At 35.6% G+C, this 17,150-nt stretch overlaps 1 protein-coding gene across 4 annotated transcripts in view; it reads right to left on the bottom strand.

Moving 5' to 3' along the window:
• The window catches only part of Pikfyve (phosphoinositide kinase, FYVE-type zinc finger containing), a 77,960-nt gene that overhangs the window by 22,989 nt on the left and 37,821 nt on the right, over positions 1-17,150 (bottom strand). For all 4 annotated transcript variants that reach the window (XM_047544693.1, XM_047544694.1, XM_047544695.1 and 1 more), the window contains 11 exons: positions 16,320-16,379; positions 14,535-14,664; positions 13,948-14,128; positions 13,219-13,293; positions 11,558-11,665; positions 7,987-8,127; positions 7,194-7,320; positions 5,797-6,953; positions 2,860-2,960; positions 1,461-1,532; positions 634-805 (listed from right to left, as the gene is read on the bottom strand). In XM_047544693.1, coding sequence (XP_047400649.1) covers positions 634-805; positions 1,461-1,532; positions 2,860-2,960; positions 5,797-6,953; positions 7,194-7,320; positions 7,987-8,127; positions 11,558-11,665; positions 13,219-13,293; positions 13,948-14,128; positions 14,535-14,664; positions 16,320-16,379 — 2,324 coding nt within the window. The remainder of the gene's footprint in view (positions 1-633; positions 806-1,460; positions 1,533-2,859; positions 2,961-5,796; positions 6,954-7,193; positions 7,321-7,986; positions 8,128-11,557; positions 11,666-13,218; positions 13,294-13,947; positions 14,129-14,534; positions 14,665-16,319; positions 16,380-17,150) is intronic.

Genomic DNA, 17,150 nt, shown 5'->3' with positions numbered 1-17,150 from the left:
GATACACAGTCACTGCAATTTGGAAAAAAACTATGTATTAAAAACATGATAATGCTGCCAAATATTTGTCCCAGAGTTAGAAAAGTAAAGAAAGGCACATAAAAGAAATAAAACTCATGTCTTTCTCAAGAATGTATGTGAAAAGTAGTAGGGATCACTTTCAACTCAGTGTCACTTATACCTCCTCAGACAGAAATATTCATACAGGCTCAAATTTATTGTGCAAACATCCTGATATACTGCAAAAATTACTTTGTAAATCTGCCTCATCCCCTAGATGAAAGGTCTCTGTATTCTTTGTTCATTCCTAGGACCTAGTATAGTACTCCTGACACATAGATGGTACTAGATAAATGTTTGCTGAATGAATAAACAAAATAATTGATAATTGTCAAGATATGGTCTCAATATATTTCCTGAACAAAGTCCTTGAATTTTACTTAATGACTAATATATTCCTGAAGTGAAGTCTTCAAAAAATAAACAATATATTGAACATACAGCAAAGGAGGGTAAAATAAGAGCCCAATTATGACCAGTTTCAAAATAATAATATTACCCACCTCCCAAAAGCACTATACAAATAAACACATAAATGTCATATGATATATTATAGTACCAAGGTATATTTACCTGTTTGCAGATTCTGCACCAGGAATATGTGAGAATTGTATGTTGATATCCAGGTACTGGAGAATCCAACTCTTTAAGGATTATCTGCACACAGCCTTGCCCATGGACAAAACGCCGAATGTGATGCACCATGGGGGTATCGCAGAACATGCTAGGACACTGATAAGAAGGCCTTTGACAAACAAAAGAGCCCTTCTCATATTAAGCATGAAACATAGAAGCCCAGAATAATGAATACTGGTTACTCAGAACCACTGTCAAGGAAGAGCAGCATTCTTGCTCAAGGAATGATGACCAGAGAACAATATGTACAGGCACTCTTGCTGCTCTGAGCTGTAACTGAACCCCTGTCTTCAACTACTATGTGGTAACAGGTTCCATTTAAGTTGCTTCTACTTGCCAAACAATTTTAAGATTATTCATTTTATCCATTAAAACCTAGACATTTTGGGGGACTGGTATTCCCTTTAAAGGGGGATGGTAGAAATTAAATTACTTGCCCTGTGTCATGTAAGTAGGAATGATAGCACTAAGGTTTAGTGCTGTCTAGCTGACTCTAAAACTTCCCTTGCCTCTCATTTGAAGCACAGTGTAGACAAGACATCTGAAAAAGTCCTAGGGACGGCAGGGTTATTAGATGGGCAAATATATGAGGAACATGCTATATAAGAGATCCCAATTTGAATATGAAGATTACTCCTTTGCATGGCATAGTTCATATGGTATTAAAGGAACACATAACACCTGACACCTAACTCAAGTTTGTTTTAGGTTGAAATTCTAGTCTTCATAAAGGCACAATGGAACACAAGGAAATTAGCTCTTACCTGAAACAGTATCTCTCTAAAAATATTCCTAATGTAAGATCATTCTTTCCATAAAATTCCATTGTTACAATCCTAAAAGAAGAGATTACTTCTTAAAAACATAACTACCACAAAGCAAATACACTTCATGAGACCACACATTCCGATTATTAAATGTGCTTATAATGAAGTATTAAAGGTGGTAACATTTGACATTGTCATAGAACAGGTTTTACATCATCTTGTAAAACAAGTTTGGAATAACCACACTATACCAATTTCCCACTCCCAGTCCACAGTATCATAGTATCTTATGAAATTATTTAATGAGGATACATAAACTGTAATATTAATTGAGTGAAACTGACTTGAGTTAAGAAGAGGTAAAAGTTTCCTTTACAAAACCTTAAGCCATAAAAAGGGACTTCTGCTCTCTATTCCATACCTTTCCTAACAGCAGCTCTTCTTGTTAAGGAGTCAACTGCTAACTTTTATCTTATTCACAAATGCCCACAAACAAGAGAGTTTGGTTATATGCCAGTAAAAACCCATGTCTTATTCAAGTTTTGACCTAAGGAGTTCCTTTTCTCCCAGAGAAAATTTCTGTGGGCTTTCCTAGCCCCAAACCGCCTGCTGGAGATATACCGCTTTCAGAATATCACTTCTGGAAATGAGTGTTCTGTCATGGAAATAATACTGTAGGAAGTGTAATTATATTCTTATAGTACTTTGTTTTGTGTGTGTGTGGCGCTGGGGATGGAACCCAGGGACTCATACGTGATAAACACACACTCTACCACTGAGCTACAAGGTACATGTTAAACTGAAGGTAAATTATGTCATGTAAAACTATGTAGTCTATGTGAGGTTCATGTGACTATGATTTGAAATGATAATTTACACATTAAAAAATATTTGTCAATCTACATGGAATTAAGTTTCAGAATAAAAGCCACTAATAAGGCAAAAGGATGGGCTGTGGGTATAGCTCAATGATAGAGCACATGTTTAGTATGTTCAAAGCCCTTAGGTTCAATCCCCAGCACCAAAAATAAAAACAATAAGGCAAAAGGCTGACTGCTTTTATAAAAATGATACCTGAAGGAAAACCTGCCTAACTTGGACATGTTATCATCAAAATTTTTATATTTGAGCTTTTGTGTGTCAACTTTCTCTCTTCTCTAAGTTCAAATTTCTCTTCTATCCCCCACATATTTTTTTTCACTCTCAGCTCAGGTACTCTCGTTTATTTCTACCCATTAACAAATTACATATTTACAAGTTCCAAAGTTCTATCAATTCAGATATGACCAGCAATGTGCCATATACATAAAAACGGGTCCTAATGGCAATATTATTTTTTTTCTAGTTGCTAGAATTTGTTCTTAAGAGCAATAGTATACAGGGAGAAGAATCCTACCAAGGACTGACACAGGCGCTGGGAGCATTGCTGGACTGGGCAGACGAGCTGCTAAAGAGCACGCACAGTCTTTGATGGTTAGCAGGATTCAGACAGTCCACCTGAAGGAGAAGGAACACATGAGCCACTAGAAGTCAGAATACTCTAACTCCAACACCTGCTTCTAACACTCAATACATTCCCCTCTATTGGTAAAATCTCCTATCATCACTGTAGGGATTTTTCTGAGTATTTAAAACTACAAGAAACTACATTGAAGGAAAGAGAGCAGTTGATTTTTGAGGAAGACAACCTAAAAAAGTCTAAATTAAACTTAAAATACAAAAAAGTATCTAAATAGTTTGTTTTCTTAAATACTCTTTCAGAACTACATTATTTTGGGAAAAAATAAAACTAAAATGTCCATATGAAAGTCTGATTTGATGATTGATTATAACATTAATCAGAGATACCCAGAATTCTAAGGTTATTCCTCACCTGTACTTTATGCCTGTTTTTGATCTCTACCAAGGTAGCACCTGCTACCTATTAAAATTCAAACACTATAGAGGCCAAAAAGAAGTTCATGAAATACATGAAGCCACTGCTTCTCTGAGAAGTAGTATGCCAACCCACCCCTCGAGCTGAGTAGCTTGTAGTTTAAAAACGTGTCCATTCTTTTTTGCAAGCTCTCTCAAACACACACACACACAAATACCCACATAGGTATGTACACACAGGTGATTTTGTTTTATAAAAATGGAATGAGACTACATATGTTAAAACACAACTTTCTTGTTAACACATAACAATATATCATGAAGCTAGATGTGGTAATGCATGCCTAGTCTCAGCGACTCAAGAAGTTGAGTCAGGAAGATTGTTAAGTTCAAAGTTAGTCTCAACAATTTAGCTAGACCATGTCTCAAAAAATTTTTTTAAAAAGGTGGGGGCTGAGGATTAGCTTGGTAATAGAGAATCCCTGGGTTCAATCACCATTACCACCACCCCACTACATACACACACACACACACACACACACACACACACACACACACACAAAAGTGTATCACAGATTCTATCCAGGTTATTAAATGAGATCCAAATCATTGTTTTCACTACAAACAACTGAACACATTGCTTTAATAAATATCCTAGTACATATATTCTTACCAAAAGCAAGCATCCTTACACAAACATTTAATTGGTTCTTCAGCAATAGATTATAAAGAGAAGGAGGGTTGGGTCAAAGGCATATAAATGTACCCATACTTTAATATACCTCCCTATCACTTTCTATAAATTTATAGAAGTATATATAAACTTATACAAGTTTTTTCACACCCTCATTAATCATGGATCTTTTGCCACAAATAAAAAATTATTTGATTTGCATTTCCCTTATTACTAGGGATGTTGAACATTTTTTCATATATCTGGTGATTACTTGTACATCTTCTTCTGTGAAGTGTCTGTTCATTTCCTTAGCCCATTTGTTGATTGGATTATTTGTATTCTTCGTGTAGAGTTTTTTGAGTTCTTTATAGATTCTGGAAATTAGCGCTCTATCTGAGGTATGGTTGGCAAAGATATTCTCCCACTCTGTAGGCTCTCTCTTCACATTTCTGATAGTTTCCTTTGCTGAGAGAAAGCTTTTTAGTTTGAATCTATCCCAGTTGTTTATTCTTGCTTTTATTTCTTGTGCTATGGGAGTCCTGTTAAGGAAATCTGATCCTGAGCCAACAAGTTGAAGATTTGGACCTACTTTTTCTTCTATAAGATGCAGGGTCTCTGGTCTGATTCCGAGGTCCTTGATCCATTTTGAGTTGAGTTTTGTGTAGGGTGAGAGATAGGGGTTTAGTTTCATTCTATTGCATATAGTTTTCCAGTTTTCCCAGCACCATTTGTTGAAGAGAAGATGTACAAGTAATCACCAGATATATGAAAAAATGTTCAACATCCCTAGTAATAAGGGAAATGCAAATCAAAACTACCCTAAGATTTCATCTCACCCCAATTAGAATGGCGATTATCAAGAATACAAGCAACAATAGGTGTTGGCGAGGATGTGGTGAAAAAGGAACACTCATACATTGCTGGTGGGGTTGCAAATTAGTGCAACCACTCTGCAAAGCAGTGTGGAGATTCCTCCGAAAGCTTGGAATGGAAACACCATTTGACCCAGCTATCCCACTCCTTGGCCTATACCCAAAGGACTTAAAATCAGCATACTACAGAGATACAGCCACATCAATGTTCATTGCTGCTCAATTCACCATAGCCAGATTGTGGAACCAACCTAGATGCCCTTCAGTTGATGAATGGATAAAGAAACTGTGGCATATTTATACAATGGAATATTACTCCGCAATGAAGAATGATAAAATTATGGCATTTGTAGGCAAATGGTCGAAATTGGAGAATATCATGCTAAGTGAGATAAGCCAATCTCAAAAAACTAAAGGACGAATGATCTCGCTGATAAGCGGATGAGGACATATAATGGGGGGTGGGACGGGCTAGCATTAGGTTTAGGGTTAGGTTTAGAGTTAGGCTATGGAGAGCAGTAAGAATGAAGGAAAGAAGGACTGTGTAGAGGGAAAAGAGGGGTGGGAGGGGTGGGAGGGGTGGGGGGAGGGGAAAAAATATAATAAACATCATTACCCTATGTAAACGTAAAAAAAAAAAAATAAATAAATAAATAAATAAATAAAAAAAATTATTTAACACCATTATTATTTAGCATTGCCTTGATAATGAATGAAGCTGAATGTCTTTTTGTTTTATTAAGCAACTGCATTTTCTCATCTAAAAGTGTATTTCTTCATTAATTGCTACCATTATTAGTCATATGCCCATAAACAAATCTTCTTTAATTTCTATCCAGAGGACAAAAGGAAAAGGTCACTTTCATATCTAAATAACAATGCAAAGTTTAAAGCTAGTGCCCTGGCTTACCTTTGTTGACCACACTGCATCACCTGGAATCAGCCCTCTCTCTTCATCACCCTCAGTTTTGCTTCCTGGTTTGCCACTTGCAGTACCTGATGCATCCTTTGAGTGAGCAAAAGGGTCTGAATGTTTTGACTGAATTCTTCCTCCTCTGGCTCGATAATCAGCTAGCATTCTACCCAAGCTCTGGCTATCACCCAGATGCTCAGCAATCCTAGTGCTCACTAACTCATGCGAGGGCAAGACTTGAATTGACTTGGCCTGAATACTTCCATTTATGCCCTGAAGCCCAGACAGATCCCTGAGCAGCTGTTTCTTCCTCCTGCTCTCCATTTCTTTGAACTCTTTATTGAGAAGAGGAGACCAGTAAATCTGTTCTGGAAAATAATCTCGAGTAGAGCACCTCATCCCCTTTTCAGTTAAAAGGAAAGGTTCCCGGAATGTGATTACTGGGGAGATACAGAGGATCACATCTTTTAACTCCTGTTTAAAGGCCAAAGAATATGTCTTTCGTTTATCTTCAGAGGGGGTGACTTCCTCAGTAACATACAATCCAGTGTCATCCTGTAGAGGGTCTCTAAAGGTTCTCATCTGGCTTTTGGGATCCTGTTGCTCATCTATTTGCTGCAAAATCTCTGTCTGTTCAGTGCTGACAGCATCCTGTTGATCCACGTGAATTGGCAACAATGATTCTGGTACCAAATGGAAAAGAGCACAGGGGACACCAGCTGGGCAAGCAGAGGTGGCATACTCTTGATGCTTCAAAGAGGCAACAGTCTGTGGAACACTTTTATTTTCCTGCTCACCCTTCTCAAACACAATCCTGGATTCCAGCAAAGTACTATCATCAGAGGGCAGAAACTCAGGAGGGCAGTCAGGATCCCGGGGGAGGGAGCTTCTGCTGTACTGAGGCTGCACAGCCCCCTCTTCCCCCTGTCCCTCAATCAAAGAATGGAATGAAGGACTTTGCATTAATGTGGGAGGCATAGCAAATTCATCCATGAGGAAGGAGATTTCTAGTTGAGAATGATAGGCTACACAGATCATAAATATTAGGATCTCCTTAACTCGAGCCAGCTCATAATCAGAGCCTCCTCTGAGCTTGATTGTACAGCCTAGGTGCTGCGGACAGCCTTCAAAAAACATCAGTGTTTTGGTTTGTTCTACAAATAAACAAAAAAAAAATTAAGAAGGTTTAGGCAATAATCCATAAGTCCTGACAGAATTAATTCACTGCCTTAATATCTACAAAAGAAAAACCCTTCCAGGAATAAGACTATAGTTACCTACATTCACTTAACCACTAATTGATATTTCCTACTAAGTAAATATTGCAGTACTGAGGAGTTCATTCAATTTCTGAAAACCCCAATCTCAAGTGAACTATGCCAAAGATCACTCACCATTAGGCAACTGAAATATCTGCATATAAAATTTGTGACAAGTGCCCAGGTGTGGTTTTGTAAGCAGCTGATCCATTGACATCACCAAATCACCTTGGGTCATCCGACTGATTCTTTCTAAAACTTGCTACGACAGAAAAACACTGTATTACAAAATTAGAAGAAAATAAAAATCTTAGTAAATTTAACCTGGAAAAGTAATGGGGATATAACCCTCATAGCAAAGTTTCTTAATTTTAATGTCAATTTTTTATTCTATATTTCAAAGCAAATGAATATTACAAGCAATAATCAGAGTTAGGTCTACAATTGGTTGCTAAGTAATTAGAATATGCCCACTAAAATACCACACCTGTACTAATAATATTATCAAAATGTATTTGAGCAACATGCATTATCACAAGCTACTGTGGAGGAAAAGAAAAAAAGAAAAATTTCTTAGAATTGGCCTCTATTCTGCAGAGGGTAATCTTTTCAAGGGAGAGAACATTTACTGCTTGTAAAATTCCCCACCCAAAATGAAGGACCAACCAATACTTACTAATTACCTAATGTGCATTCTACCTTTGGTCTTATAGACACATTTAGTAAGTGTTATATATAATTAATCACATTTTCTTCCAATCTGAGATTCTACAGTTTTAATAATGAAATAGTAACCAGTCTTCTTGTTCCACTTTCAATATATATGGTGCAGGAGAGAAATAAAGATAACCATACACCTACCATGCACACATATAAAGCAAAAAGCTGTGGACTTAAAGGACATAAAAATAAAAAAATAAGAACTCACTGACTTTACATTAATGACCAAAGTAATGCCATGTTCCAGTAACATGTCCTGGGCAATCCGAGACACTGTTTTCTCAACCAGAACCAACGTAGGTCGAACATCAACTATTCGCTGAACATAATTCTTCAAGAATTCCCTTTCCTAAGTAAAATAAATCAGAAATATTACACCTGTTAAAATTCAAGACCTGAACATATTAAAATATCAGGATAATTTGACAATATTGATTTCAGCCTAAATATTTTTCTTCCACAAATAAATCTATCACCAAATTGATTCAAACACAACCAAGAATTTCATTAATCATTCTGAACTATTACTTGTACTGAAAAAAATTTTAGGAGAAATGGCATTCTCCAACTAATTTTACTTTGAAAGATTTTCAATCTTTCATAACCCTCAAATACAAATACTAAGAATACAATTAATTAGCTATCAGAGGTTAAAAAACTACAAGAACAAAAGTCTAACCTTAGAGCTCCCACAAGAAAAGCAATTAGTCATTTTAATATGGTTACAATTCTCTTTTCTATTCTGACACCAACAAAAGTTGCTCTTCTTGTAGATATCAGAATACATGACTTTCAAACAGATGCTATTTCAGCTACTTTCCTAATTCCAATCTCCCACCTGATCTTACTCCACCTAGTACAGCTATTAAGACATCTAAAACTAATGCTTAATATGATTTAATAACAGACATTTGACTCCAAAGCAAATTAATATTATAAGCAACAACCAGAGTTAAAACAAGACAATTCATTAACTATTTCATAAAACTTCTGGGCTCCAGGTGGCAGACAATTGAAAGTGAATAAGCTTGTCACTCCTATTCCATATGCCCAAAGCATTTTCTGAGCAAGACTATAATAATGTTCACAGCACCAACGATGCATGAGCATATTGTTTATTCCCTTCAATGAACCTGCCCTGTTAAGAGGTATGTTTCTTTTAGTCTTTCTTTTAGCTTTATACCTCACACAAGTCAAGATCAGGATATATTAAAATATCAGGATAGCTTAACTATTGAAATCAATCTCAGTCTAAATATTTTTTAATCACAATAAATCTGTAACCAAATTAATTCAAATGCAACCAAGAATTTCATTCATCATTCTGAACCATCAATTATGCTGAAAAGAATTCAGGAGAAAGTCCATTGTCTTATAGATTTTCAAATTCTCCCATTATTAACAAAATTAAATATTTTTTCATGAAATGTGCTAATTTTCTACTCTGATTACTAAATTATAATTTAATAGCATTTAAACTTATTTTATTCATAAAGCTAGAATAAAGCATAATTAAAATAAATTGATCTTTTAAGTTTTTGCCTCTCTACAGGAATGGCAAATAAATTTCCTATTCATCCAAGTTCAAACTACTATAAATGTACATGAAGCACCATTTAAAAAGGGGGTCTGCCCCAAGTTCAGCCAGAAAGGAGTAAGAAGAGGTAAACACAGAATGGAGTGTGGCAAACCATCAGATCTGGTGGGTTTGGCCTTGTAAAGATAGTATAAAATCACAGCCTAATTATCTTCTCACCTTTGTATGTTCCTTTTTCTGACTATCTACCTTTCAGCTTCTCTGATTAGCAATTCCATTATTGAATTGGGAGGGAAGAAAGAAGGGGAAAAAAATTGTATCAACTAATACTTTCTTTCCATCAATTCAAAACTAAAATGTTAGCAGTATCACAAACTATGATTGAAAGCACTGATGAGCAAGATAAGATACTTTCTAGAGTTATCTGAATTAACCCATGTTTCTTAACTACATTATCTGCCCAGAGCATACCTCTCTAACATGATGACTTTAGTTAATGTGAAAGAATGAAATACTAACAAAAATTAGTATAATTTTTGTAATTATAAAAATTAGATAAATTAAAATATAAAATTCTTATAAACAATATCTGTAGATTTCAATTACACTAGTTCATCAATCCAAGTCATACAATTCCACACATCTAAACACCTCCACAAACAGGATACATCTTATAATCAATGCAGCTGTGATCGTATCCTGTGAAAGTCAGCTGACATCTTCTGTGACACCAACATAGCCCCCAGGGCAGTAGCTGGGGGTACAGGTTGGTGGTAGAGGATGTGATGAGCAAATGTGAGGCCTGGAGTTTAATCCTCTGCACACTCCACAATCCTCCACCCACCACCAAAAAAAAAAAAAAAAAAAAACACCCAAAACCCAACATCAAAGCGTCTTGGATTACACAAACAATAATAATTGTGTTTTTCCTTTAAGTTCTCAAAAGTCACAGTAAATCAGAGCTAGAAAGACTGGTATAAATGTAGTCAAAATCCCTCATTTTTACTGAAAACAAAGCTAAATTCCAATGTTGACAGAGTTCCAGATAACAAACTTCATTAAGCAAAAGAGTAAAGTTCCAAAAGCACTATGTGCTCGGTGTGGCAGCACACACCTGTAATCCCAGCAGCTTGGGAGGCTGAGGTAGGAGGGTTGTAAGTTCAAAGTCAGCCTTAGCAACTTAGTGAGGCCCTGTCTCTAAATAAATAAAATATTAAAAAGGGCTGGGGATGTGGCTCAGTGGTTGAGAGTCCCTGGGTTCAATCTCCAATACCAAATAAAATAAAATAAAATAAAATAAAAGCTCTGTGCCTTTGACCACAACTCACTTTCTCACTTTTGCTGTGATACCTATGAATTCAGTATAAAAATGATTGTTCCTATCGCTCTTGGAAAAAAATGCGATTATCTACGAATTTTTAAGAAATGCTTTTCCAAAGTGTTTCTTGAACTGGGTATAAGTGTTTCCCCTGTAATACTGTATTTACATTGGCAAAAACTTTCCATTTTGAATGACCACCAACTAAATTTACAGCATTCATGGGAGAAAAGAGTTGGGGCAGAAAACTTAAAACCCATGCAACTTCATATCCACAGCAATACAAAATTACTAATTGAACAGCCAGGCGCATAGTTCAGCATGGTTAAAGGCTGCCTCAAGGGAAATTTTAAATGCACAAAAACTGTAGCAGTACAAACAGAAATGGAGCTCTGAGCAGCAGAGCTACCAACAGCCATCCAGGGCTAGGGGATGCACCTCTCTACAGTCTTGCCAGCAGATGCTCACTTTTAATTTCTTAAAATAGAGCTGAGAGGCTCTTGCTTGTGTGGCAGCCAAGATGAGAGTTATAATCTTACTCAGCTATTCTGGGGCCCCATACTTAGGAACAGCCACAGAACCAGCACAGCTTCCATCTGACACTATTCCCCAGATTTCTAACTACATACAAGCTAACATGTTTAGTAAAAGTGACTATATTAGAAATCTGAAAAGTCAGTGCGACTCTCCCAAAGGTCCAAGTGGAAAAGCTATACTTAGATTTTCACTTTTTCTTCCAGATATTCCCAGTCATGTGTTCCCTTTAACACTTTGAAACTAAAAATAATGAGTGACAGATTGGTAAGCTAGTTGTGAAGTTTAATACATAAAAGTATCTTCTATAAATAAATTTTAAATATATCAAGAGCAACAAGTTTCCTTTCAAAATACTGAAAATTACCACTTTCAGTAATAAGTGCTTACCTGAAGCACAATAGGATCAATGCAGGTAAACTTAGTTTCTTCTCTGTAGAGATACTCGATGGAACACTTTAAGAGAAGAATCTTGGGGTTTTTAATACAAGAATTCATCTAGAAAAAGTGAATAGACTGTTAAAGATGTTAAAGGTTTGTACTCTATAGACCTTCTTTAATCACAACTTCACAAGTTCACATGGTTCCTAATTCCTACTAATTTAAAATATCTCATTATATCAGTATTAATTTAATTCTTCTGTGTTATTCTTTTGTATTTTTTTCAAAACAAGTAATCTGTTCTGATCAATGCAAATTCTTTTGTAATACTAATTGAATCCATTTCTCTATACTCTTAACTTTTTTTCCCCTAATATTCTAAGAAGAGATATCTTGCACTGGGCGGGAATGGGTCTTACAGACAGGCTATCTGACAAACTCAAAGAGATCAGCAAATTTGAAAGCATATTTCAGTCTTTATAAAATTCTAGAGAGGTCGAAAAGGAAGAAAAGAATTAAAATGCCTCCTGAAAATACGTATAATGGAATAAATATCTAAATAATCATAAGTTGGCAAACTGAACTGGGAAACATGAAATAAACAGAAAAAGTCTTCAAGCATGTCCTAAAAGCACAGTCTGGCTAACCATGCAACTAAAGTTACAGGCAAAAGGGACTGAGTCTTCTAATCAAGGTTTCAGACTGACCAACCTTACACACCCCAAACTAGCAAACACTTCTGAGAACAGTGACTCACTAGCTGGGGAACTATATTCAAGGCTCTTTTAGCAACAGCAAATTAAAGATTCTCTAAATATGGTCAGTTGGACAAGTTGGTCACTCGCTCACATGTTTCTATCACACCTACACATGGTTTTTTTCAGTTCCTGAAAACAGCATGACATACTGACCTCTTAATTCAATAACAACCAAAAACCCCCCGCTTAATTTTAATTTGGTTTAAAACACTACTTTAAAAGGTAAGTTTTAGTAAGAAATATTAACTTTGGATCATTGTTATGAAATAATACTGAATTCAAGCAACTTTTACTTATCTTTGATCAGTAACAATTTTCTGTACGTGAAATGCCTTATGGTTGGTTGGCCCTCTTTATGAGTTCCCCATCCATGGATTCAACCAGTCACAGACAGAAAATATTCATGGGTAGGAGGACTGTGCCTATACTAAACATGCACAGATTTTTTTTCTTGTCATTATTCCCTAAAATATATAGTACAGCAACTATTAACCTAGTGTTTACATTGTACTGGTTATTATAAGTGATCTAGAGATAAGTCAAAGAATGCAAATACTACGCCATTTTAAATAAGGGGTTTGAATATCCTCAGATTTTAGTATCCCTGGGGGAACCGGACATGTGGCAGGGCCTGGGAAGAAATGATACCAGTATCTTATCATTCTGCTGGTATGGAAGGCCTGAGTGAGCCTCCTTCCAACTGGTAAATCCCATTATCCAAATTCCAATTCATTCATCATCAGCTCTGGGGACCTTCCAAGAAACCTCTGAACTTTCACCCCTACGGCAAACACTACTAGTTGCCCCTCAATGTCTATTCGTTCTCCTTTTCTTCTATGCTTCAGAAAGACTTGTTAGCTGAGCACAGAGCCATAGTTTGCTGAACTTCACTGGTGAACTATGTCACATTACCTTTTTGTGTGCAATGTTCTTGGTACAAACAAAGCCATTGACAACCACAGAATCAAATTTCTTTCCACCTGGGATCTAATGGAATAATTTAAAAACATAAAATAAAATTCAGTGATAAATTGTTAGTATCCAGCCAGATGGATGCTAATATTTCTGTACATTTTTTACTTTAACTACATATATACCCAAATAATATGGAGGACAAGAAGTTCCAGGATATAAATCTTCCTTTCAGCTAATGATGAATGGCATCTCAGCATGATTATCTATTATCCTATTCCCTACTTTCTAATATAGTGTTGGTACTCTAGCATTCTCACTGAATAAATTGGTTACTTTGACAATTAAAACTCTTATTTTAAATAGCATAGTGAAAAGTGCACAGTTTTCCATTACTACCTAATTAAACTAATTACCCACTGCTTTTCCTCACAACAGTGACAATAATCTGAGACAAGGCTTTCTCATAACTGATTCCTTTCTTAAGAAGAGGAAGCAAGAAAGAAAGAAACTATTTTGGGGGTTATTCACCAAACTCACACCTTCTGTCCACCTCTCACTTCCTCTGAGTGGCTTTCATGACCCCTAAGTACACTGCTAACAGAGTAGACACCAAACCTCCCACTAAATCACCCAGCAACCCTCAGGGTAATGACTTTTTACATTAAGACACAAACGCTACCAGACCTGCCTCACTACTAGGATTGGCAGAGTATTAGCAGAGCTCACCTTTTTAATGTGTACAAACTGACGAATATCCATGTCATCATCCTGGTTTTTGACATCAGGTCGGACTGTCTGAACGACCTGGCAGACCAATGACACAATGATGTCCCTCCAAGATGGTGACAATGAGTCACTATGGAGTAACTGCTGGAGTAGTGCCATCATGTGGTTATGATTAGCTGAACTATAAAAATGTCAGACACATTTTTATAGTTAATACTACCAGACACATAATTCTGAAAACACAAAAGCAGTCTACAAAGAAAGCATTTTAATTACAGCTCACAAATAGACCTACATCAATTTTATTTTCTCAATGTAGCTGTACCTTAATGATTTTGTACATATATAAAACCTGTGAATATGCCCAACTAACATATCCCCATTAATTTGCTGAAATGAAATTTTAATAAATTAAAATGCAAACTGATAAGCTCCTTTTAATAAGATGTTTCATTAGAAATCAGAATAGGCTTTATCTTCTCAGTAATCTTTGTATTTTTTGCTTTATAAGGAAGAGGAACTATACATATGCCTAAGTTACTGAATGTAAAAACAGACATTTAAAATTTAAAAGCTCTCTGTCTTACAGTAATCTCTCCATGGCTTGTTTTTCCCCATTCTCCTCCCTCAGAAGCTCCAGGTTGTTATGATGCCAGCCCAAAGGTGTGAAAGGTAGCTCTTTGGATTTTTCCTCTACCCGACGATTAAATAAAGATTCTAAGTAAAGTATAAAATATGAAATTATTATTTCATTGACATGTTTTATACCATCTACTCCCATATATAGAAATTACCAACTCTTTTTTGGAAATTTTTTAAATTGGCCAATATAAAATAAAGGTATAAAGGGCAAAGATGTATAATAAATACAAAAATTACATAAAATATGTAATAATAAATATTTATGTACATATATAAATACATTAAAAATATAGAAGCAGGAATTTAAGAGCATAGCTTGTGGTAGAGCACTTGTCTAGCATGCGTAAGACCCTGGGTTTGATTCCTAGCACCACAAAAGAAAGAGAGAAAGAGAGAGAGAGAAAGAGAGAGAGAGAGAGAGTGTGTGTGTGTGTGTATGTGTTAGTTGTGTATATTAATTTCCCCTACAGAATTACAAACTGACTACATTCAACTGAAATCTGAATGCTGGCAGAGCAATATATAATAGTGTGGGCACTGAACTTTCAGGAAAGAAGCTCAACTCAGATATCCCAAAACAGCAGGTGACAATGTAGAAATCTAAACAGACAATCCTTCAGGGTGTTTCTTTTTCAATACTGACAGAGACTTTTTAACAAACTTTTTAACAAGAGAGACCTGAAAATAAACTACAAAGAAATATTAAAACATGATATATAACAATTTACACGAAATTTATAAAATCACTAAAATTTTTAAAGAGTGAAAATGAATTGAGAGAAATTCAACAGATAATAAATGCTTTACAGAAAAGATGCTCACTCTAAATAATTGAAGTGACTAAATAAATGGAAAGCAAGGAGACAGGTAATGCTTACAAAAATCCTCTAATCCTTTCCCTTTTAAAGCATACCAATCTAACAAAAAACTTCCACGGAGCAGTTCAGCAGTCAACACATAAAAGCATCTGTTCATGATGTGGGAGGTACAGGACCTGCACATTTCAATTATGTAAACAGCCAGTCTATGAACTTCCAGTTGAACCAGATGCTTGGAAGTGAATTTAGAAGGACTGCCAAGTGATGAGATCAGTTCCCTAGTACTATCTTGCCCTACCAGAATTCTCTTTTATCCAGAACTCTGGAAAGGGAACTTCTCCCATCAACCAAGATCTAAATCACAGATTGTTGTGGGCTAACTGGGTATGTTCTTACTCTACAGTAAGCTAAATAAGGAAGGGGCAAGAAAAGGCTTATATTCTATATTCTTTTTCTCCCCAAGAAATTGATCAGCAAAGTTAGTTCTTTAGCCTCTTTTGCCTATTTCTTCTCCCAACTCTACATGCAAAAGCAGCATCCTCAAGTGGATGAGATCTGCCAATGGGCTTTTTGATAAAGTTGACAATTACTGATGATATGTGTATCAATATTTAATACTGCATTCATGAGGTAGGAAAGTATAAACTACCAATGCCTTTAAAAGAATAAAATTCAAAAATATTTAAAGTTTTTAAACAATTATTTTTCAGATCCTTCTCTCAAACCAAATTTAAGTTTACATTTTTGTCTTTCAACATTCTCAAAGTCATTGTACACATTAAAAACCGTGTTCATGATACTAAACTGATCAAACATATTTTCAGCACTTCTGTCAGTCAATGTGCTAAACCCCAAGGATTCCTTCCTGAGCAAAGGAAACACCATCCCATAGATAGCGATTGATAAAATTACCTTTGATGAAGGCGTCACTTATTGAGAGCTGTTGTCCTCCAGGGTCAGAAATCAAATACTCTGCATACCAGGGAGAGAACAGAGAGGAGGAAGGAAAAGAGAGACATATGACTATTATGGGCCAGTATAATTATACAGAGAACACACCCACACGCAACAATGTATTACTCATACTAAACTCATCACTGCCCTGCAAATTCAAGAAAGCTTCAGGCTAAAATGCTTTTCTATACTTATCTATGCACTTTGTACTAAACTTAATAAACTTCATAACTCAATAGAACCATGAAACAGTTCACCTCCATTCAAATATAAAATCATCTTTAACATCATTTTTCCAATGGTAAATATTCAGATACCAAAACTGAAACAGTTTATGAAAACTGGAATCTTTAGTAATTTGCATAATAAACCTAAAATATTACACTAATTTCTCATATATAACTGTATTTTAATACATTATAATAATGACTGTACACAAGGTAGTTCCCAGAGAAGCCATGTTAGAAAACAATGTAAGATTTTTTTAAATTGCAGAAATATAAGCTATAAAACAAATTAACATGAAAGTGACACTGGCAAAGAATAAAGATATAACTCATTAGGTTTTTAATTATTCTTGAATTAGATTTTGTTTTTCAAAAATTCTAACCCAACACTGCCATTTGCCAGAAGGTAACTCCTGAACAGGCTCTGAGTGCTTTTAAAAATATTAAACTTTTTATTGAAACCATTTATAAGTGAAACTTATTTCTCTTTACTTCCCTTTGAACTTTCCTCTAAGGTAGGTGACCAAGCATAGCTCAAGTGGGGTTCCTTCTACTATGCAAA

The sequence above is a fragment of the Sciurus carolinensis genome, chromosome 3 (genome assembly GCF_902686445.1).
Source record: "Sciurus carolinensis chromosome 3, mSciCar1.2, whole genome shotgun sequence".
NCBI classification, from domain to species: Eukaryota; Metazoa; Chordata; class Mammalia; order Rodentia; family Sciuridae; genus Sciurus; species Sciurus carolinensis.
The sequence above is the reverse complement of the archived record's forward strand: the minus strand, read 5'-3'. Positions and strand labels throughout refer to the sequence as shown.